Source organism: Brachyhypopomus gauderio, chromosome 4, assembly GCF_052324685.1.
Source record: "Brachyhypopomus gauderio isolate BG-103 chromosome 4, BGAUD_0.2, whole genome shotgun sequence".
NCBI lineage: Eukaryota > Metazoa > Chordata > Actinopteri > Gymnotiformes > Hypopomidae > Brachyhypopomus > Brachyhypopomus gauderio.
In genome coordinates this window covers 19,900,423-19,924,656 of record NC_135214.1, presented here as the reverse complement: position 1 = coordinate 19,924,656, position 24,234 = coordinate 19,900,423, and the positions used below count along the sequence as shown (strand labels likewise).

General features: G+C 40.9%; 1 protein-coding gene across 2 annotated transcripts; it reads right to left on the bottom strand.

Annotated features, from left to right (window-relative positions):
• Positions 1–768: 768 nt before the first annotated feature.
• Positions 769–22,489, bottom strand: unm_hu7912 (un-named hu7912). Of its 2 annotated transcripts, XM_077002966.1 has the most exons (3): positions 22,160–22,489; positions 3,531–4,392; positions 769–3,365 (listed from the first exon to the last, which is right to left on the bottom strand). In XM_077002966.1, the coding sequence occupies exons 2-3, from the start codon at positions 4,348–4,350 to the stop codon at positions 1,174–1,176; spliced, it is 3,012 nt and encodes a 1,003-aa protein (XP_076859081.1). In that variant the 5' UTR covers positions 4,351–4,392; positions 22,160–22,489; the 3' UTR covers positions 769–1,173. The 2 variants fall into 2 exon arrangements, with proteins under 2 accessions (XP_076859081.1, XP_076859080.1); XM_077002965.1 differs by having other exon boundaries at positions 769–4,392; positions 22,160–22,488.
• Positions 22,490–24,234: the final 1,745 nt, after the last annotated feature.

The following is a 24,234-nucleotide window of genomic DNA, read 5'->3' as shown; positions in this document are numbered from 1 at the left end:
AACAAGTTAACTTATCAGTAGTGTGTAATAATTGACATAATAATTGACAATTGACAATAATCTTTTGTGTTTCTTGTAACACTGTCAAAAGTTAAAATATTAACCACATTACTGTAGCGTTGGAGTTATCAGTTTAGTGTTTAACATTCTAACTTGACTCAGCCATGTAGTACTCCATAAAGACAACATAACTAGCATGCTCATACATGATATGGTAATCAATATGGAGTAGATTCAGTGCCACATCTTAAAGCAATTGTGACAATTAAAAAATGACATGCTATACCTGCTACCCTTTCCATTATGATGTGGGAGAAATTTGTAGCAAAATCAAAATAATTTTTACTGTAAACATAATTGATTTTATCCTACACCTGTTTAAAATTGTCCATGAATGTTAACAACCTTCACCTTAAAAGAACACTGCACTACCATTTTAGGCTGTCTACAAAGTGTAGCTGTATCGTTAGTATGTTTGAAGCATATCACTGCATTTCTAGTAAGCTAGGTAATTAATGTTACTTGAAACTACATGCAACTTTTCTTCTGCCTTGGAGGTGTGGCACAATATCTATTCCATTTTCAGTTTAAAGATAATTAGATTTGTCACTGTAGCCTGCTTCTTGTACATTTAAATGTAAGGTGTTCCATAGTAACTAAACTGAAATCTTAATTACAATCCCAGATGAAAAAGCATATATATATATATATATATATATATATATATATATATATATATATATATATATATATAATATTGCTCTGCTTTTGAATTTACTGTTTTCTGCAAAGTTTGTACATATTTTTTGCATGCATAATACATGCAAGTACATATTAATTTTATTAAGATTTATTAAAATTTATAGACTGTTAATTTGAAAAAGTTTGCCAAAATTATATTTAATTACTGTAATTTATTAAACAAATCACCAAAATAATCATCTAACAACCAAAACCTGGGCTCCTATATCTGCTGTAGAGTATCTGCATAAATTTCCTCCCAGAAGCATTTTTTAGTAAGCATAATGTTGTTGCAGAACAGCAAACACCAAAAGCCCTACTAATAACTGTAATAAAATACATATCTACAAATATTCCTATTACATAGATTTACGCAAAGTATGCTTCATAGAAGACCTATACAACTGCAGAGGCAGGACAGACCTGTGTGACCTATATAATGTCATCAAGCAGGTGTGGTGCCCCAATCCAGTCTAATGTCCTTGGCTCAGAAGCTGCCATAATCATACACATGAACTGTTTCCCTGTTCTCTTGTCTATGGGATAAATTGTTGTTGGCGTAAACCTCTTGTTGTTCTCTACAAACTCACAAAGCTGGTTGTATATTTGTGGAAACTCGTGGCGAAGGAAAACCCCCCTTGTTCTGAGTTCTTTTTGGATGTTAATAAAACAGACCTCGCGTGCTTTCCTACCCTCCTGTCCCTCTTTATTAATGTCAGATGTTCCAGGAGGTGGGGTAAGAATCAGCGTCTCCATGTCACTTTCTTTCTTCAGTACCATTTTATCTGGGCTTGAGGAGGCCAGTGATATCTTGGCATATTTGCGCACTGTTGGTGCTTGTAATTTAGGTGAAGGTCTCTTGGACATTAGCTCGCCAATTGCTATAGACACATTCAGAAGGAAACATTCACTGGGATCATACTGCTTGCCTGCATCCTGGAGTTCCTTACAGTATTCTCCAAGGTTATCTTTGAAGTTGTCCAACTCTCTGAGTGACAGATATATCGGAGACATCAGAAGACTCTCAAGACCAACTTGGAGAAAATTATCTGCAGAACCAGGGTTTGGGAACCCTATGAATAGCACCCCTCTCCCTCGGGACAGGAATCCCACTTTAGCAATGCGTGAGAAAGCTTTATGAACTTCAGAGTTCTCTCTGCAGTTTTTTAAGACATGCCTGCAAACACTACTGATCCGACTATTCATGCAGGTCTTTTTGTGGGTGTCCCAGTCCTCCCATCTGCAGTTTCTGGAGCAATAGTAAGTGTGACAACTATGGCAGGATTTGAAGTACAAACTGGCATTAAACAGAGATTCCCTATGATGGCATCTGCTGTTGGAACACACCATAGCATCATCGTCATTTGGAGTGTTGTTCAAAGACATACCTTCAGCAGTCCTATTAAAACCCTCACAACCACTATCTGGATCCTTAATGGTATCTGGGCTTGTCTTTGAGGAATCTGTCTGAGTGTTTAAAAGTCCAGAATCCTCTTGATCTAAAATTTGTTCTCCCTTCATTTCATCATCATTAATTAACTGTTTGAGCTGGTCTATCAAGTCCTCATTGGACTGCCTGCTGTTTTGAGGTATGTAATCAATTACCAGGTCTGCTAACAGTTCATCTAGTTGCTCAAGGCTCTGTTTCAAGGTAGAATTATTTAGTTTCCTCTCTTGTGGATCAGATGGTCCTGCTAGATTATGTGCGTTCTCATTTTGAACCCGCCTACCATTTTCCACATCCCAAGTGACTGAGCTTGCATCTTTATTTCTCCTGTTACCTGCACGGATGTCATTATCAGTAATAGTGATTTCTGGGGTTACAAACCAATGCTGTCCCACACCCATTTTTCCATCACTTGCATACTTATCCAGAGAGTTTTCAGATAAAGATAAGGCAGCATAACGTCTTGGTGAACTTGACAGGTTAATAATTACTGGTTTTTGTCTATTATCATGAAAAGCTCCTCCACGCTGATGATAAAGGTTCTCATAACTTCTACCTCGTGAAACAGCGTGTTCTTTCTCTGTTTGTGGGATTAGAATGTTGTCCCAGGACTTTGAGAAGTTTCTGACATCTCCTCCTAATCGTGTAGGTTCAGTGAATTCATTAGGATACCAAGGGATCAATGTTGGGACTCTTTGAGGAGTTGCCTGTAAGGATGGGTACTGGCTGGAGTATGTGGCTATGCTTGATCTGTGCCAGTCATCTGAAAACGCTTGAGATATTCTTGGTGGCTTTCGTCCCTCTGTGTTGTATGCTCTCATTGGAATGGTTTGTTCTGTGGGGGAACGACAAGTCTGTGTGTAGAAAATTTTTGAAGGGTCTGATGGGAAGCCATATGATCTTGCACCTTCTCCACAATATGTACGTGCTTGTGAAGGCATAAAATATGGTTCTGGCTCACATTGTGGGTATGGTCTATTGTAGTATCCATCTAAGGATTCCTGTTGAGGATCAGTATAGTATGTGCGTGTAGGCATTGTATGAACCCAGCGAGATCTTGGATCATACACATGCTGACCACTAATGGAAGGGTTTTGGCTGTTACCACTGTTAATACTGTACTGGTCATCTTGATAGTATGTTCTGCTTGGTTGGCCTGGATATCTGCAGGGATCTTCTGTAAAGAAAAATTTGGTTGGAATGTTTGGATTTGAAAGAGTTCTGTACTCCCTTGCATCTCTGAGAGAAGCTCCACTTAAGGAGATATCTGAAGGATGATAGTAACTGCTGGGTATATAGTTTGGAAGCTGGTATGCTTGTCTATAGTTTAGGTTGAACTCACTGGGAGTGGATGTCCTGGAGGATGTTTGACGTGGCACAGACAGGCTCCTGAAGCTTGAAGTGGAGTTGTGCTGCCAGGAAGCATCACCACTGGCAGTCCGCATCTTTCTTGTAGTGTGTTGGAGAACAGAAGCATCTGGTTTGATATCCACTCGACATCTAACATGAGGAGTGTTGGTTGCTTTGTCTTGATTTTTCCCCTCAAAATCTGAGACATACAGTGGCGTATGAGGTTGCAGTTTGATAGGGTGCACCTCATTAACCAAAGCCCGATTTGTATTAAAAGATGTCTCTCGAGTTTGGGGTAACCTATCAAGTCTTTTCTGGGGATCCACTGGAGATATCCCCCTATTTGTTGAGAGCTGTGAGACAGTAATGGGTACTGGGGTAAGGGTGGCTCTAACTTTGGGGACACTTTTTGTTTTGCCTTGAACAGTAGTCCTTATTGTCTCACTGGTTTTGTCTGTGTTGGTCATTTGCTGAGATAGTCTTGTATTGAATAGATCAGGGGAAGAAAAACGAAGATGCCCTGGCTGTCCAATGCCATTCCACATTACATCTTTATTCACGGTCTGCTGATCAGTTGTGTAAGGATGATCCATGGACGAACAGGTATTTGGGTCGTCCAGTAACTCGATGAAGTCAAAGCTACGACAGTGTCTTTTATTGGTGATTTCAAAGTTTTGATTCAGTGTTCCAACCATTTGTGAATCACATTCTTTAGTGGACACAGAATACTTTGTAGGGCCGCAGTTAGGGCCAATTGTGATGTCTTGATACAGGGTTGATACAATTATGTCAGGAGGATCAGTCCGTGTCATTTTAAGAGTACTCTTCCACTCTTATTCTTCAGATCATACCACCTAAAAATGCAAACATATGTTAAGTACATTTGGTCCATTTAGGCCTACAACATTAAATAATAAAAATGTAAACCCTATTTTATAAGGTGTTACTGTAATGTACAGTTTGCATAGCTGGAGAAAATGAAACCAGAAAAAAACTGGCTTGAACAGACTTTTCATTGTATCATCCCAGGCTATAACATGCTATAACAGGCTATGCAGCAATTAAACAGCTTCTTAAAGACTTACTTAAAAAGTTCAAACATGGTGGTGCTGATGAGGAATATTATAACTCATTTTACTGTTTCCCATGATTTATAATTATAATAGCACATCCAACTTTAGGACTGAGAAACAGCTCTGCTGCTTCCCACTCGCTTTAAAGGAGCGTTCAGTAATAATAATGAAAAAAGATATATTTTTATTTATATAGTACTTTATATTCCACAATTGTAATGGTGGTGAAGAAATTACAATAGCTTAAAGTAAACATATAAATACAAACTAAATAAAAATGGTGTAATATAAGCCATAAATGTTTTTTTGTCTGCATTTAAAAACACTGACAGAACCTATGTTCATCTAGACCAGCGTTTCTCAAAGTGTGGGGCATGGGTATTGCAGGTGGGGCGCAGGTGTCGTTTTAATGCCTGTTCGTTTTGCATAAGCCCCAGATGTTTAAAATGTCTGCGGAACAGTATGAACCAGGGCTAGATTCGGCCCTTTAATGAATTTGTACCCCCCCCCCCGGTCAACAAATTACATTCTCCACCCACCGTCCCCCCTGTCAACAAATCACGATCGCTACCCCTCCGTCAATAAATTATGTTCGCCACCCCATTTTGTTTGGGTGATATGGGACAGGTGGGGCATGGAATTTCCCCTTCTTCTGAGGTGGGGAATGATAGAAAAAAGTTTGAGAACCACTGATCTAGACTAATGTTGACGCATTGTCACGGTAGGCTGGACCATTTGATCTATATTACTGAATTGGACATCGCCTGTTGCCGCTATAGCTAGCAATGCGTCGCCCTCGGAGCCATTACTATGCGTTGAGTCATGTCAGCAATGCAGTGTAGTTCCTATGTGGGATGTGCATCCATCTGTCACAAAAACAGTCCTAGCGCCCTTATTTCTTATCCGATTTTTATAAAATATGGCTTAAATTAAAGGGGAGAATATTGCCGATGTTATATTATGTAAAACTTTGTATTCTCCCAAGAGATAAATTTATAAGCAGTCTGGGAATTTTTCTGGGCGATGTGGAGCAAAAATTATATCTCGATATTTTTTTAGCTGAATGGCAATATATATGATATATATCTCAATATTTTTTCTTCCCAAAAAGGTAATAACAAAGAGGCAGTAATAAGTCAAATCTACGTCCCAAATGTCACACAAGAACTTTTATTTATTATTATTATATTATTATTTATAATAAAACATGTAAACAGAATGAATGAAACCAATAAAGTGCACATTTTTTGCACAAATCTCAAATAACACTAAAGGTATAATGAGAACAACAGGCCTGGCCAACTACTATAGTTGACGCCTAGTGCGTTTGTAACAGGGGTCTCTGGAACTAATCCATACTTGCTTAATTAATCCATACTTTGTTAAATAAATCATTGTACTTTATTATCTTACCCAACTGCTTCTGACTTTTATTGTGCTTACCATTTAAGGGTTTCAGAATTTCAACCACACTACTTATAGATTTTGTGCAAGGAAAATTAGCCTGTCAACAGTGTCAGGCTTCAAGGATGCCCTGTAGCAGGTTACAATGTTCCCACTGCAACTCTGACACTCTGAACCTGAACCATCTCCAAATAATTGAGACATTGTTTTTTGTTTTACTAACCAGTACTTCTTCATTAGCAACTTTCGTGTCTTTATCCGTCTCCATGCTGTGTGTGTGTGTGTGTGTGTCGGGGGGAGGGGGTGAATTGTGCGAGGAAGTGAGGTGGGGCAGGGCGGAAGTTGTTAAAAAAGAAACTCAAGTAAATCCACTATTCACAGTGTTGTGTGTGAACAAGTTCAAAAGATTGCGTTCATTGAACACGCTCATTTTTTCGTGAACGTTGAACTGAACGCAACACATTTTTAATAAAGAACTTGAACGTGAATTAGTTCACATTATGTGTCATGAACGGTAGTTGTCACGTCTGGCTCCGCCCCCTTCTAGTCTCTCATCGTTTTTATGTTTTACTTGTTCTTGCCACGCCCCTCTGTTTCAGCTGTTCCATGTTAGCTCATCTTAGTTTTACAAGTGTGTGTGTGTGTATATATAGCCTATGTCCAGACTATACCTTCAGGGATCATTGTCGTTTCTTTAGCTCCTAGTTGGATGTGCACGATATTCACGCCTTATCTGTGATTCGTGGTTTTGATTAGCTTCGTGTTTGTGTATGGTTAAAGTCTCTGTTCCATTTTCAGATTCGTAGTGTTTTAGGTTTTCAATTCATGTTTGGTCTCTGTGTTCTCCAACGTGGTATCGTGCCTGGCAATACATGTATGTTCTGTTAGACTTCATGTTTGTGTATGGTCGTTACTTGCTTCCTGTGTGTTTGTTCATGTCAGTGTATGTAACAATTAGTTGTACTCTTGTGTTTGGTCTAGTTCTGTGCCCTTGTCATTTCCGCTGCCTTTTAGTGTATTAAGTGTTAGTTCTCTATTCATCATGCCACGTCATTCGCGGTTCACTTGCGTGTCGTCTGCAAATGTAAGACTAGGGCTGTCGCGATAACCGCAGTATAGCAATACCGCGCTATTGACGAGAAAATCGCAACATACGGGAATTAACCGCAACAACCGCAATATTTGTGTTTTTTCCCATGCGAGGGGAAAGTGCCTGTGCAAGAGTTAAAGTCATTTTCCCATCAACCCCCTGTTATCATCCGGTGCGGCTGATCAACAATCCGTCTCCTTTTTTCAAAGATGGAAACTACGGCAGATGCTCTGGTCAAAAAACAAAACGCGACTTCGCCGGTTTGGGAGCATTTCGGGTTCAAGTCAAATCCACGCAGATCCACTCGCCTGGTGGCGCGTCAATGAGGCTAGATTTCCTCTGCTCTCCAAACTCGCCCGCAAGTACATGTGCATTTGTGCAACAAGCATACCATCAGAGCGAGTTTTTAGTACTGCCGGGAATATTGTTAGCCCTTTCCGCTCCTCACTGAAACCACATAAGGTGAATATGTTGGTTTTCTTAGCGCGCAACAGGGACATGACAACTCAGGTTTAAGCTGAGACGTTATTCTTCTGGTTAAGGAAAGATTTCGTTTTATTGATTTATTTATTAAATTCTCTTTTTGTGTTTAAAATCTCGTTTAAAATATTTACCCTACACTTTTAAGAAAGTGTAACCCAGTTGACAAATGCATAATAAAAAGGTACAATAAATAGTAATAATAGATAAAAGTAATAATAATAGATAAAAAGCATAAATAGTAAAATGGGATAATAAATAGTGATAATTCTGATTAAACAATTCATGAATGATGTGTTGTTATTGTTGAACAAAATTGCATGTGTTTGGTGTGGCGGTGCTCGTGGCAGTGCAGTTGCGATTGGTGCTTTTGTTTTGGCATGCTGTTTCGCTGGCTTTCGGGTTCCCATCGAGCCGTTGGCGAGAGCTGGAGAGTTGGAGACTCAATTTTTCCTCGGAGTTAGAAGAGATTTAAAGAGTGTTTTTAAGTTACTGTGACGTTTGGGTTCATTTTTGGAGTACTGGGCTAACAGCTTTGTAAACGCTGTCTGTTTTGAAGACCAGAAGTTTCGTTCGTCAAGTATTTCTTCGTTGAATTGTCTCGGTAAGGCAGCTCGTTTATTTTTCGTTACTGTTGTAATCCAAGTCATATTTTGTTTATCATTGTTAAATACTTCAGTGAAACCTAAGAATTGTATTTTGTTTGTTAATACTTGTTGTGTTAAATGTGGAAGGGTATATTTTAGTTGAAATGATTAAGTTTAAAGCTAGGAATGAGTTGACTGTTTCACATGCTGTGATCACGCACCTAGCACGTGTAACGTGAGAAGGCTAAACGTGTCCTCACGATAACCATTGTACTCTGTAATGTTTATGCATAATCGCAAGGTTACCGCGATTTCAGTGTACAATGTTGTTTATTTTATAGTATTCGTCCTGTTTACTTGATAAATGGTCATTTAACTGAATAGTATGCAATGCTTTTCAGTATGAACGAAGTGTATGCAGTTGCATAGCTTTTCTTTTGAGAAGATTTATATTAATGTTGTACAACTATTTTAAGTTTAAACTGTTGATATTTGATCAGAATTTAACATTGTCCTGTATGTGTAGCTTAACTAAGGGTATGGTTACACAGGTCAAGTTTTGAGCTGGATTTGGATTCCGCTGAGGATTTGTGGACTACGATAGATGGCGAGCCACCAACCCATTCGAGCGTGATCTGGTTCTGTCATTGCATATGGCATATCTGGTAGGATTGTGGCCTGCTTGTGTCACATTACTGACTGACTGACTTATTGACTTGAATCGACACTTACCAACTGAACCATTTGAGAAGAACTATTTTCTTTTTTTTTTTACAACAACTGAAAGGAACTCTCTTTTGTCCATTTGGAGAATTTAAAGGACTATTTCCCAATTTTTGAAGGACAATTCATTTTCAGTTAATTTTCTTTAAAAAAGGGGTCCAATTTTTTATTTGGGTAATTGTAAATGTTTCCAACTTTTCAAATAATTACTAAAGAAAGGAAAAAAACTTATACCCTCGTGTGGTGTCTTTTAATTGCACTGTTTTCCACTCTCTCTCCAGAGCCTAGTGTCTCTTATTCTTTAGTATTATTTTAATATTATTGAACCTGGCCTACCATTGACGTGTACATACTCAGTAGTGGGTTACAAAAGCGAAAGAGCATGGGTTCTTACTGCATCTCATTTGACTTCTGTGTTCTCTATTTGACAATAAACACATATTTAACTGCTCTTAAAACTGTGTCTTCTTTGCAATTTAAAAACAATAAGAACCCATTTACAATAAAAACAATAAAACAATTATATAGCTCTAAAATTAAGATTTTAGACGACAAATGACGCATATCGCGTCATACCGCATATCGCGGTGTTGAGCCACCATAAATAACCGCAGGGGAAATTCTTTCACCGCGACAGCCCTATGTAAGACATAAAATAAAATCTAATGAGATTGTACTCTACTTAGCATTTGTGTACGCCCCTTGATTGCACAACAGCCAAATCGTTACAATAGTGTGAAAAAAGAATTTATTTGAATATCCCACAAAAAAAGTAAAATGAACTGAACTAGTTGAGAATTAAAATTGTGAACTTTGAACTTGAACTGTTCACTTTGAGCATGTATGAACTGAAAGCTGGCACAACACTGACTTCCGTATGGAAGTACGTGGTTTCGGACGCAACCCATAACACGTGTTACTAACGTGACATAGACTATATCGATATAAGATGTCTCAGGGAACAGGGGACTCGCGGGGTTTTTGTACAAGATGAACCCAGGGGCAAAAACCCAAAAGAAAACACGACAAACAGACCTCCGCCACTAAGCGGGAAACGCGGAAAAGGAAAACTGAGTATAACTCAGAAAACGAAAACAGAAAAGAATACAAAACCCCCTTGACGTAAGAGCAGGTAAGTGAAAACAACAAAAACGGTGGAGACAAAACTCTGTAACAAGGGAACGAACAAAGAAAATACAAGCCAGAGAAACTGACTGGAATGAAAACAAAAGCACATGGAGGAAAACCACTCAACGTGTCGTGATAAAAAAGGGAGCACAAACGAACAAAATAAATGTAAGCCAGGGAAGGGAGCTGGCTGAAAACAAAAGAACAAAAACTAAAAAATAGAGAAAAAACAGCTTGGGGAAAACTTGAGAAAGGCCAGTAAGGGCGCAGGAGAGAGAGAGAGAGAGAGAGAGAGAGAGAGAGAGAGAGAGAGAGAGAGAGAGAGAGAGAGAGAGAGAGAGAGAGAGAGAGACAACTGCTCAGGAATAAGGCTGGCTGCAAGAGCGAGAGGCAACAAACAACTCAGCAGTGAGGCACTGCAACCATGCCCATTAAATAGGGGAAGGCACAGCTGCAGGTCCTCACCACTGATTGCGTCTCCCACGAGTATTAGCTCGTGGTTTCCCTCCAGTGGCGACAGGAGGGATGGTTCTGGACCCAGCCCTGACACTACCACGAGTATTTGCTCATGGGTTCCCCCTAGTGGCGACAGGAGGGATGGTCCTGGACCCAGCCCTGACACATTCGCCACCCAGAACTAGAAAGTGGAAGGGAAAAAAGAAATATAGGCAGCTGAAAATGGGTAAAGCAGCAGCTGAGTATCAACCATTTGAAGATAGAGCAGCCATGGGAGCAGTGGACTACTATAGAGTCCACAACTAAGAAGCAGAAAGGTAAAAAGAAGTGTGCTACTGCGTTTGGGAATCTCACAGGGAATTCGGAAGGCAAGGGCAAAAGTCACGTATATGGTACAGGTAAAGTCACGTTTATGGTAGAAGGAGAACTGGGGTCCAGCAAAGTGAGTGAGGCTGAGCACAGAGAGTCTCGCCAGGAGGAAGAAAGGCTGAACAGAGTATTAACATAATAGAACAAACAGAGAAACAGCACACAAATAGAAGCAGCCCCCCAAAGTGGTAATGGATGGGATGACCCTGCGCAGTCATAGGCGGAAAATGGAGGACAACTGCAGAGGAGATTAATTTAGCATGCCGCTTTTAGCAATAGGGAGAGACGGGGAAAGGAGATACAAGCCATTCTCTTTGGGAGACTTACAGGCCCTGACGGACAAACTACCACTTGTTTTCGAAGGTAGTTTCAAACTAGATGAACTAACCGCTGGACAGGTGTTCGATAGCGGCTGACTTGAGGGACATAGAACATGATGGAGCCGCCATTCCCAAATTGAAGTGGGATGCTACCCAAAGTCTCAGAGATTACATGTCCAAATAAATTGAGGATTGGGTAAGACCAGGGCTTAATTTAATCCTGCCGGAACAGGATCCGGGAACTCTTTCATTTTGAAGGGTGCATTCCGGGAACTGTCTGCCTCGATCCGGTAACTTTCAAGCCTACTAATTATAAGTTATGAAGAAATCTGTCTGCGTTGAACCAATTAATTGAACAAATAATTCTATAAAATACATTTTTTTAAACACAAGATCTACATTCAGGCTTCCTAAATCACATAAGAGCTCTCCTTTTTAGCAATGCCTTTAGGCGTCTCCCCTATAAAGCTAGTTATACTTTCGCGAGTGACCATAGCGCGCGAATCCGCACACATCGCACGAACCTCCGCGAATAGAGGAGGCGTTTATACTTGCCGCATCACATTATTTAGTGTGCTAGTTAGTAGTATAAAGAAACACCCCTCAAAAACAGGGGAAGGAACATTTACATGACAAATTTTTATGTTGCTTTGTGTTTCAGATTTGTAAATTGCTGGAATTTAGGCTAAAGTACTTGAAAATGCACTTAAATGCACTTCTGCACTTAAAACACTTATAAAACACACGTAAGTCATTTTAAAGTAATTTATATATATGAATTGGCTTGCTATTTTGACATTTGTGCGTCTAAGCGTTGCGTTTTGTGTGCCATCCGGTGACATTGTTGGCCTCAGTGACCCCTTGTCTCATGCCGCTGTTTGCGTTCCGGCATCGTTTGATTTACAAATTAAGCACTGGGTAAGACAAACAGGTCACCATCCAGGCAGACAGGGGGTGCATCAGGAGTGGTACCGTAAGGCCGTCCTAGAGGGGATCGATGAGTGTGTACAGGCTGCCATGAAAAACAACCCAGACATGCAAGTGGTGGACTCCACTACCTGGAACAGGCATTTGATCAATCATCTGACCTGTGAACAAGAGAAGTTCACAAGCAAAAAGGAAAGTTTAGAAGAGCTGCAGAAACAGTTGCTCGATACCCAACTGTCCCAAGTTAGAAGTAGCACTAATGAGAAAACGAGAGCCGCCAAAGCCATGCTAGCAGCACCTCCTCAGGTCCCAGTTCATCAGCCAACCAGTGAAGACCCTCAATTGCCGGGTTGAACTGACAACACATGGGGGTACGGATATAGGGGCAGAAGCAGAAGTGGATGTGGGGGTCGTGGGGCAAGGCAGAGGTAGCTGGGATCCACGGCAGACAGGTGGAGGATACGGAGGGCAATGGGGTTGCTTTGTTTGTGGAGAAATGGATCATTGAGCCAGAGAATGTCAGCTGCCAGGAGTCTTGTTCTCAGAGAGCTCTAAAACTTATGCCACCCTATGCAACACAGCAGACAAGTGTAGGTTAGACCATAGGGACACCTCCAGAACACATGAGACCACCCGAGACATCAGACCACCCGAATGCTGCTGTCATGCTGGAGAGGGTGCCAGATTTGTTGGGGTCAGGAGGGCCCAACAGTGTAGGCTGTGTAGAGTCTAGTGCCAACCTGTTGAGTTCACAGTTAGAACAGAATATCCCATTTGGGTGGCACAATACCACAAAACCTGAAGCCGAGCTAGGAATCAGGAGCACCATTGAGGGATTGTACAGTGTAGGAGTGTTAAAACAATACAAGTCATGGTGGAATACACATTTTCCAGTTGAAAAGAAAGGGACGGGCAAGTACCGAATGGCTCATAATCTGAGAGTCATCGATGAAGTGTTTGTAACACCCACAGTACCCGTACCTAATCTCTATGTGGCCCTGACTAACTTGACTCCAAGATTTGGTGACAATCCGGAGGCTTGGCCAACTAGGAAGGAGGATAGTGTGTCCGTAGTAAAATGGTTGATTAATCAGTACATACCACATCATGGATTATCAAGGAAGGTAAGATCAGACAACGGCACACATTTTAAGGCAAAATACTTGTAGGAGGTGGAACTCATGCTGGGAGTGAAACATGTATTGGAATGGTAGATCATCCTCAATCATAGGGAAAGGTAGAAAGGATTAACTTGAATCTCAAGGGCGAATTGGTAAAGATCTGTGAACAGACCAAATTGGACTGGGTAGATGCGCTACTAATTGCGCTAATGCACATCCGGAGCTCCATTAACACAACGACTGGTTTTACACCCTTTTGAATTACAGACAAGTCAAGGCTTCCCAGGTCCACAACAGAGGTCATCACAACTACCACACAAAGCATATTTGAATGAGTTACAAAGTGTCGTTTCAGCTTTCTCTGAACAGGTGGAGAGACAGGAAACGTGAGGAGTGACCAAGGCCCTATGGCTATCCGAGTGCGTCTTGTTGAGGGTCATCAAGAGGAAGTGGACGGAGCCCAGGTGGACCGGGTTGTGGAGAGTCCAGGTGATGGAGAGAACCAGTCACATTGTTCGGCTCAAGGGAAAAGGAGACACCTGGTTTCATCTGAGCCAGCAAAACCACAAAGTAGGGGTGCACGATATGACGATATAAAATCGTGAATGGCGATAACGAGTGGAGAATCGCAGGCGATCTACCAAATTAGAGAAATCGTATAGATCGCCTTTGCCAATCAGCGCAATGACTTTTTTATGCTGGTTCCCACCAATGCGTCAGACGTAGGGCGTATGACTGACCAATCACAGTGAACTGTGCGTCTTCCACGCCTCCATGTTGTGTTTGTAAAAACTAAAAACTGCGTGGACAACGACGACTGAAAGCCAAACTGAGGAGCTGGTAAAGAAGAGGAAATCCACCTCTGTAATCTGAAATTGATTCAGATTTTCTTCCACTAACCAAGACCAAACTACAGCGATATATAAAGTGTGCAAAGAACACGTGAAAACGTCCGATGCCAGTACAACAAATTTATTCAATCACTTGAGACATAGAAACATAAACATAGAAATCCCAAGTAATATGCCGAAAGTGAAACAATGCAGGCAGCAGTCTCACAAGTGACCATAGCGCGCGACTCCACCACACCTCGCGCGAACGATATGTGGTAGTATAAAGAAACATCCCTCAAAAACGGGAAGGAACATTTACTTGACGAAGTTTAAAGTTGCTTTGTGTTTCAGGTTTGAAAAGTGCTGGAATTTAGGCTAAAGTACTTGAAAATGGTTGAAATTGTAACTACTTCGTTACGCAAAGCAAGGAGGCGGACACAAACGCTGAGAAGAGCGAGATTTATTGAATGGACAGAGTCGTAATACCAGGCAGGGGTCATAACAGGTAGGCAGTCCGAACATGAAATATAAACGGGCATGGTGGCACAAAGAACAAAACAAGGCAGGGGAAACATAGACTAGGCTGAACGTACTTACGACAAAGACGAAACAGAAACAGTTAAATCCACTAGAACACGAACGAGGCAAGAGAAACAGGTAAGTAGCACAAAATAACCGATACCGACATGGGAGACACAGGGACTATAAATACATTGAACTAGACTAGAAACAGGCAGGGTTGCCAGGTCCTACAAAAATAACCCGCAAAACTCAGTGTAAAACCCGCCCTTCAGCAGCCTAAACTGGCCCAAAGCCCAAAGTAGTTGACGGGGGGTGGGGGGTGTTTAAAATGGAGACAAATTAAGTATTATATCGCGATCAATTCTTTGTGTTGACTTGTAATCCCCGTGGTGGCCCAACTCAAAAGTAGCCCAAAGAACCGCACCCCGCGACCCCAGAATTTTTACCCGCGGCTGGATTTTCAAACAAGCCCAATTTGGCGTGAAACCGCAAACCTGGCAACTATGGAAACAGGTGAAGACAATAATGACATGGGCGTGGCAGACGTGGGGAAACCATAGAAACACACAACAAGGCGGGCTCAAGGAGCAGGGAACAACAGACACGAGGAACAGGGAAACCGGAGTGACAGCTAGGAGTATAAAGAAGTGTCACGTGTGTTGTTTACATTTTCTGTTTACAATGTTTGCACATGGAAAATTGCAATATCATTCATTTAAATCTGTTTAAAAAGAAAGCTTTGTAGCCCCAATTTTTTTTGTTTTTTTTTTTGGATGCAAGATCGTGATAAAAAATTGAAATCGTGATTTTATGAAAAAAATCGTGATACTATTTTTTCCCATATCGCCCACCCCTACCACAAAGGTACATCTGCTTGTTTTACACTTTTGAATTCTGTAGTTTTTATACATCAGTGAATACACTACCGTTCAAAAGTTTGGGGTCACTTAGAAATGTTCTTATTTTTGAAAGAAAAGCAGTTTTTTTCAATTTAGCTAACATTAAATGCATCAAAAATACACTCTACATTATAAATGTGGTAAATGACTATTCTAGCTGTAAACATCTGGTTTTTAATGCAATATCTACATAGATGTATGGAGACCCATTTTCAACAACCATCACTCCAGTGTTCTAATGGTACATTGTGTTTGCTAACTCTGTAAGGAGGCTATTGGATATTTAGAAAACCCTTGAAAACCCTTGTGCAAGTAGGTTAGCTCAGCTGAAAACAGTTTTGCTGATTAGAGAAGCTATAAAACTGACCTTCCTTTGAGCTAGTTGAGAATCTGGAGCATTACAATTGTTGGTTCGATTAAACTCACAAAATGGCCAGACAAAAACAACTTTCAATTGAAACTCGACAGTCTATTCTTGTTCTGAGAAATGAAGTCTATTCCATGCGAGACATTGCCAAGAAACTGAAGATTTCCTTCAATGGTGCGTACTACCTTCAGAGGAGAGCACAGACAGGCTCTAACCAGAGTAGAAGGAGAATTGGTAAAGTGAGACAAGGTAAAAGAGATTTTGAATAAGGAAGGCTATCACTCCATTTTGCAACACCATGCCATACCCTGTGGACAGCACTTGATTGGAGCCAATTTCATCCTGCAACAGGACAATGACCCAAAGCACACCTCCAAATTATGCACAAACTATTTAGAGAAGAAGCAGGCAGCTGTTGTTTTATCGGTCGGTAATGGAGTGGCCAGCGCAGTCACCAGATCTCAACCCCATTGAGCTGTTGTGGGAGCAGCTTGACCGTATGGTACGAAAAAAGTGCCCATTCACCCAATCAAACTTGTGGGAGCGGCTTCTGGAAGCATGGGGTGAAATTTCTCCAGATTACCTCAGCAAATTAACAGTTAGAATGCCAAAGGTCTGCAATGCTGTAATTGCTGCCAAGGGAGCATTATTTGACGAAAGCAAAGTTTAAAGTAGAAAATTATTTCAAATAAAAAAAAAAACATTATTTCTACCTTGTCAATGTCTGGACTATATTTCTATTCATTTTGCAACTCATTTGATACATAAAAGTATGAGATTTCAGGGAAAACACAAAATTGTCTAGGTAGTGTATATCTCTGTGGGATGACAAAAGTTGGCTCTCTTGTAGGTTTTTGAGTCTGATGGGATGTTCCTTGGGCAGACTGTTAGTGGGTTAATGCATTTCCACTCTGTGGATTTATGATCCATGTGAAATTTATACTGCATATAAATAAGAATAAAAGGCTCAACAGTATCCCAAAACCTGGGCATAACTTTACATTACATGACTGTAAGCTTAGCTTCTAGAGTCATATAACATCTGCAAAACAGCAATATAGCACCCAAGTTCACCATGCACTTTAGCTGACATGGAAAAACACATCCATGCATTTATTACAGAGCTTATAGCTTAATCTCTGGTCTGCTCATATTACACCTGCCCATAGATACACTAATTAACAGTGTGATTCAGAACTTATTTTAAGAATATTTTATTGTTTTTTAATTGCATTAAATGATTTGGCCCCATTGTACCTCAGTAATATGATTATTAGTTCCTCAAAGAGCCCATGGCTCAGCCAAACAAGGACATGCTGCTATACCTGCTGCCCTCACAATGCAGCTTTCTTCCATTATGGGGAGCTCTTGAAGCACCTATATCTGAAATATCCTGTGGCTCTGGAAAGCTTACACTTACAATTACAGTAGAGCCCCGGAACTTGACCACCTCAGTACTCGACATATTCGGAGAAAATTTTGACTCTGAGCTCAAACAAAACTTCAGAATCCGACCCGACTCATGTGACTTTTGTAAACAAAATACAGTTCATGCTTCGGTCACATTGTTACGGAGGGAGGAGGCGGGCACGACAAGCGGGTAACCAGTGTTGGGAACGTTACTTTAAAAAAGTAATTAGTTATAGTTACTCACTACTTGTTCAAAAAAGTAACTGAGTTAGTAACTGAATTACTCTATAATAAAAGTAACTCGTTACCAGGGAAAGTAACTATTTGCGTTACAATTAAAAAAAGGTTATATGCCAATTAATTAAGTTTTTTTTTAAAAAGCAGTTTTCACAGTCAGTTGAAATGAGTAGATCAGAAAATTGTTTAACTTTTGATATTTATTGCACATCCACAGACCAGTGCAAGATAAAATCCTTTAAAATCCCAAATCTTTGTAAAAAAAAAAAAAGCAAAAGTAAACAGTTACACTATAGGTATAAAGTGCATTTACATCTATGAAATTAAATTAAATTCTCTCAACCTGAGACAACTGGTTTGTTTACAACAGAAGTAAACTTAACAATAAAACCTCTATTCTTAATTAAATAAATCAAATACCCAGTCAGGTAGACATTCAGGAACTTCAAGTATTTTCTTAAATAATGTTTATATCGCTTTGAAAATGCTAAATTTTCTTCGGCTTGCACCCGACACCATTTCGGCCTCTTCTCCGTTTGTGTTGTGTCACTCGCGTGCTTCGGCGCGCGTGTAAAAACACTGGCTCTGATTGGCTATCATAACACTGCCTTAGCCAATCGCTTACTGACTTGTTAAGTTAAACTGTGACCTATCGAGATCTGTTACTCCTCACTAGTCTGGGCAGCGGTCCGCTCGGATTACTCAATATATAGTAACGCACCACTTTTAATGACCAGTAACGTCAACGGCGTTGTAACGACAGGAAAAGTAACTAAATATATTATCCCATTACTGACAAAATGACGACGTTACCTAACGCCGTTATTTTTAACGGCGTTATTCGCAACACTGCGGGTAACTCAACATACAATGCTTTATTTGTGCTCAACAACGAATAAAGTGTGGCGCATATAGCCCAAACACTCCACATGTAACACTTACAGACATGATCTTCAGACAAAGACGAACACAAGACACTGCGTGAACGCACATTAAATAGGTGAATAACATTCCCCGTGATCACGAGACAAGGCACAGGGGAGACTAACGAACACACTCACAAACGACCCACACCCACGGAACTACAAACATGGACATAACTACACGCAGACAACGTAATGACACGCCCACAAGGAGGGGTCCGAAGCTGTCATTGTGACACACATGCTGCTAGTTGGCGTTATTGTTCAATGGGTTTTTAACCATTTTGATACTGTGCTCCAAGCTTTTGCTGTATCTTTGTTGGTTTTTGTACTGTTTTAGACAAAAAACATGGGTCCCAAGAAAGACATAGCAGAAAAGCAGAAGAGTTTCAACAATAGAGTTGAAAAAGGCGATCATATGTAACGCGGTGACACCGCATGTAAAAACAGAGAGGTGGACCCAAGTGCCGGCTCGAACTGACAGAATATATGGCAGTGTTACTCATCAGCGAGAGAGCACACACAGGTAACAACACTAACACAAAATAATGCGGAATATACAATGTGCAAAGAAATACTCGACCATAAGAACATGGGAGAAAAGCTAACAAAACAACGCCGAAAAACTCAACATGTGATGAGCAAAGCTCAACCATAGAGAGACAGGAGAAAATAATAAAGGTAACTCAAAAAACTTGGAAAACTCAATGCGTGAAAACTGAACAAAGGACACCAGGGGAAGTAACTGGCAGCAGGCAAACGCCGCAATAAACAAAAGTATAATATAAAAAAAGTATAATGGATAGGAAATATAACAGGTGGAGGAAAGCTTGAGATGGGCCAGGGAACGGCGCAGGAGACAGGGACTCGAATAAGTAGTAGGGTAACAAGAGAGAGACTTTAACGAATCACGGGGCGGGTGTGACGCAAACGCAAGTATTCGAGGTATTTATTGAGCAAAGGAAAAAAAACACTAGATAAATAAAAGCCAATAAGTAAGAAGGTGAGAGGACAGGGGAGAACAAGCAAAAGACTAGACAGAAAACTAACTAACTAAAACCTACCGAGACTAAATATAACCATACTATGACAATACTAAAGATGACGTGAACACAATAGAAAGAGGTACTATGTGATCAAAAGGGGCTATGTGACGTACTATGTGATCAAAAGGGGCTGAGACACTCGGGCACAAAACACAAGTAATACAGGGCAGTATAACTGAACAAACATACAACCAACAAGCACAAGAAATAAAACACAACAACCAGAACCATTAAAGACGCTATAGCAGTACGGAGCAACGACAGAACATGGACTAAACACATGCAGGCGTAAAACTCTAACCAGAGAGGGAACAACCGAACGAGGTATGCAGACAACCGAACGAGGAACCAGCACAGGGCGAAAGAAACACATGGAAACACAAGGACCGACACGGGAGTAAAACTGAAGGGAATATATACTCAGAACAGGGAGGAGAAAACGAGACGCAGGTGAAAACATTTGGGCAGGGGTGTGACAAACCGAAGGGAAATCAAGGGAACAGGGCGGGGCTAGGGCAGACGACACAGGACTGGGAAGGAGGGCGGAGCTGGGCGTGACGGAGACAAAGAGAAGGGAAGGTGGCGAGACACCTTGCAACATAACGTACCGACAGTGAAAGCAGAGAAGGGGATCTGATCCAGCCCTGACATCATAGAGAAGTATGAAAAAGGCATTTGTTGGGTGCTGAACTGAAAATGTGGGTCCCAGGCTGAGACTAGCCCTTCATCATTGGTCAGCATTCAAACGCAAGACCATGTTAGCTGGAAATTTCTAGACATTCTCAACTTAGCAAAGATATTAACACATACCAGCAGTGCTGCTGTGCCTGAATGGTTGAATACTATCAGGTCAGCAGTGTAATAATCAGAAATGGACAAGTGATGAACATGTAGACCAGGGGTACTCAACTGGCGGACCGCGGTCCGGACCCGAACGCAGTCCTGTCTGGACCCAATCTCATTCCTGATTAACTGGATACGGACCAAAAACGGACCTGATTAACTGGATACGGACCCCCCACCCCAACAACTTTGGACCGCGGACAAATTCCGATGTTCTACATTTGAAGCTTAGTCTATTTCAAATATGACTTCAAAGCCAAGAATATTTCGAATCTATAAGATTTTATTATGAGAAGATAAACTATTTCTTGGGTCTAATCCATTTCACCAATTGCCCCACCACTTAGCCCTATCCCTTGCACATATTGCATGATTATGCCCAGAGATACTCTAGAGCTCTAGGGTGAAATTGTAGGGCTACATATCTTCTAAACAGGGTTTTCAGAGCCACACTCCAAATGGACTACAATGAGAAATTTCTCAAAATGCTTTGCAAATCACTGCATAAGCATTGAAGGCAACAGTCCTGTTAATAAAGATATAAAATTTCAATAAATATTGTATTATCATTATTTAATGTTGTGCTAATGCTAATGTAAGCTGGTAGCTAATGTTACAACATTATTGTTGATTCCCCACGCAAGTTGTTACCGGGGGGATGTAAAATGGACACAAATTAAGTGTTAGTCCCCCCCAGTTTTTACGGTTAAAACCAAATATTTAAATAGCGACGAATCCATGTCCCCCCCACTTTTGAAATCAAAATTACGTCCATGCATAGATGTGGATCAGAGGTAAATAAATTAGTTTTTTTTTCGGCGTGAGAAATCGGATGTGTGGCGTGAGAGCGTGTGAAGACGGTCAAATGCGTGTGTCTCACGCTCAATGCGTGAGAGTTGGCAACCCTGCAAGGAGACACAAGGGTCAAGGAGACACTTGAAAACAAGGGATAGAGCCAAAACTTTGCATTAAAAATGTGATTGTTTTTAAAGTCCATTATCTTTATAATTTGGGAAAGTTCAAGCCTGGTAGTTCAAGCTTGTGAAAGCACTGGTATGAATAATGTGAATTGCATTGGTTTTTAAACTGAAATCTGTATATGATGGATATTTGCTCTTTTAAAAACTCACAATGCCAATGTATCTGTATTTCTTCTTAACTCACAATGCCAATGTATCTGTATTTCTTCTTAAGTGTAATTTATAATCTAACCATGCAATACCTTGCAACTGAATAATAATTAAGGTGTTAAGAAAACGTTCTAGTCACTAGTAGCAATACCTTAAACTGGGCCCCATTTGTCAAAACCGTAGTTGTACATATACACGCTAAACTGCAGTTGCTCCTTGGAATTTATATAACTCTATTTTAACAGTTTTCCCTGTGTTAACGTGTTTTGGGAATTCTTATCCCAACAGCCACGACATACCACTTGCTCTGTCGCCTGGATACTGCACACAATTACACAGAAACCCTTGACACGTCTACGTTACGCATACTACATAGTTTGGAAAGCACAGTTCAAATTGTAATACAGCAAGTGCCAGTGTAGAACCTTTAGATCGGTTCATATTTATTTAGATTACAAATTCCTCTTTTAATTTACCACTGCAGATTTTTTTACAGAATATCTAGCTCGACACATATAAAAAAAACGTTATAGAAAATTGAAAAAGAAAAGCACACTTTGTTCTCGTTACATTTTCGTCCCCCGCACTGTGCAGCATCACTCGTAAATAAGCCTTACGCCTTCCAGAAAGATGACATCATTACAGCTAATCGAGGTCGGTCGTTATTTCACTGCAACATTCATTCGAATATGACGATTCCTGCCTGCAACCGTAATGCGAATGCTAGACTTACCGTGTTTACCCATAATGTCATGGCATGCAGCATTTTCTCAGTATGTAAGTGGTCTTCTGGTTTAACTCCTCAAGCACGCGTTTACGTTATTTCGGTTATGTAGTTTCCATAGCGTTAAGGTGGATAAGGGTGCGTAGCATTAGACTCGTTAAGTATTATTATTCGCCCTCGAGTTTTGAAGGCCCGAGGTAAGAAAAGTGTGCGTTTACTGTCTGCTGTTCAAGAGTGCGACGAGGTATAAATGCGCCGTGGTTTTATGTGTGTGTGCGCGTTTGTGAGAGAGTGAGTGTGTTGCGCGCGCACGCGTGTGTGAGTGTAAGAGAGACACACTCCTTGTGTCACACGCTGACTGAACATCTGCGATGCCACAATACTGGAACATTCGTTAGTGTCGCAGGAGATTTTATTCACAAAGGTGCGGCGTCCTGGTGATTTTTAGGGTTCACACACATAGTGTGGGAACCCTATTGTAATTGCTCGAGTTTTTCTTATTATTATTATTTTTCAGGCTGTAAAACGCATACTGCAGCCTAGACCGTAAGGCCCAGAAACACCAAACTTGGCAGACAGGTGCACCAGAGGTGCAATGAGGGAAACCCAGACAATGACCCACATTGGCCTGATGGTGGCGCTATAGCGCAGCATTTTGTGTTTTGGTCCATATCTCCTACACCGTAGGTCATAGAAACGAAATTCCACTTCTGATGGATTCCTTGGCTCAAACCAAACAAAAAAGCCTCAAGGACCCTTTAGCTCCGCCCACTTAGATTTCGAGTTAATTTGCATAATGTGCAAAATCGCACACATCTTTGAGCCCAAACTTGTCCCTGGATTTTTCACATACATGCACATATGTGGTATCAAAACGTTCAGAAGAGTCTGAACTTTAAAATCTATCCAGCAAAAATGCTAATTTCATCACTACCTAGTCAGTATAAGCCAATCAAATGAGAGGGTGTAAACTCAATAGTAAATTTTGCGCATATGAAGCTCTAACTGCAGAAAACTTGCATGCAATGAGATGACACTTCACAGACAGCTTCCCTCTGAGGGTCTGGGGCAGCTCGCAGAGGTTGCCATACCTCACCTGCTAGGGGGCGCTATAACATGCAAAAATTTGCCCCATGCACTCAGATTGGCCGATCCACATGAAACTTGGCAGACATCATCTATGGGCCTCTGGGAACCAGGTCCTAAAGCAGACATGCCATACTTCCAAAATGGCTGACGTAATCGGCCAATCAGTGATCGGCACGCGTTTGACAGGCTTACCATTGGTCGATCTGCACGAAACCTCTTGGGTGTGGACAAGTGCACACCCTCTATGACATAATCCAGCCGGGTGTCGATTGGCCACTGGGGGGCGCTATTGCAAATAAAGCAAGTATATCCCCTACATAATTCCACTTGGGAACATGCAATTAGACTCTTTTGATTCCTTGCAGTAGTGCGAACAACTTTCCCATTACATGTCCTATTAAAAAATGCACAGTTTATTTACAGTTATTAATAGTTTGAAATCATCACTTTTCATACTCCTCCTAGGATTTTCATACTATCATGTCAAGCAAAGTCTTATAATACTCTACAGAGTGTGAAATCAAAAAACAATCCAAAGATTTTGGATTTTAGGACACTTATACCTGCTAAATATTTTTTTAACGGACAGCATCGATACATATAATATTCATATTCTTGAAGCTCTTTCATATTTTATCCAATTCTGACCAAAATGCACAAGCCCATTCAGAATCCCATCCTGAACAAATTTGTCAAGTTTCATCTAAATCGGTTATCGTATGGCTCTACAGTGCAGTATTATATACAATGCATAAAAATGCATGTAAAGTCCCTCTGTCACCTTCTCCTTCTCACACGCACGCAGGCTGAAACTCACACACTCAGTCTCTCTCACACTCTCACCCACATTCCCCCTCCCATCTCTGTGCCCTAAGTAAACATTGCTCTGGCTACCTAGGTCTCTCTGTGTCTATTAACCAGGCACACACACATACAGGCGCAAGCAGGCCTTCCTATAGCATTCACAATGACACTTCCCTAGCCATACCCACCCA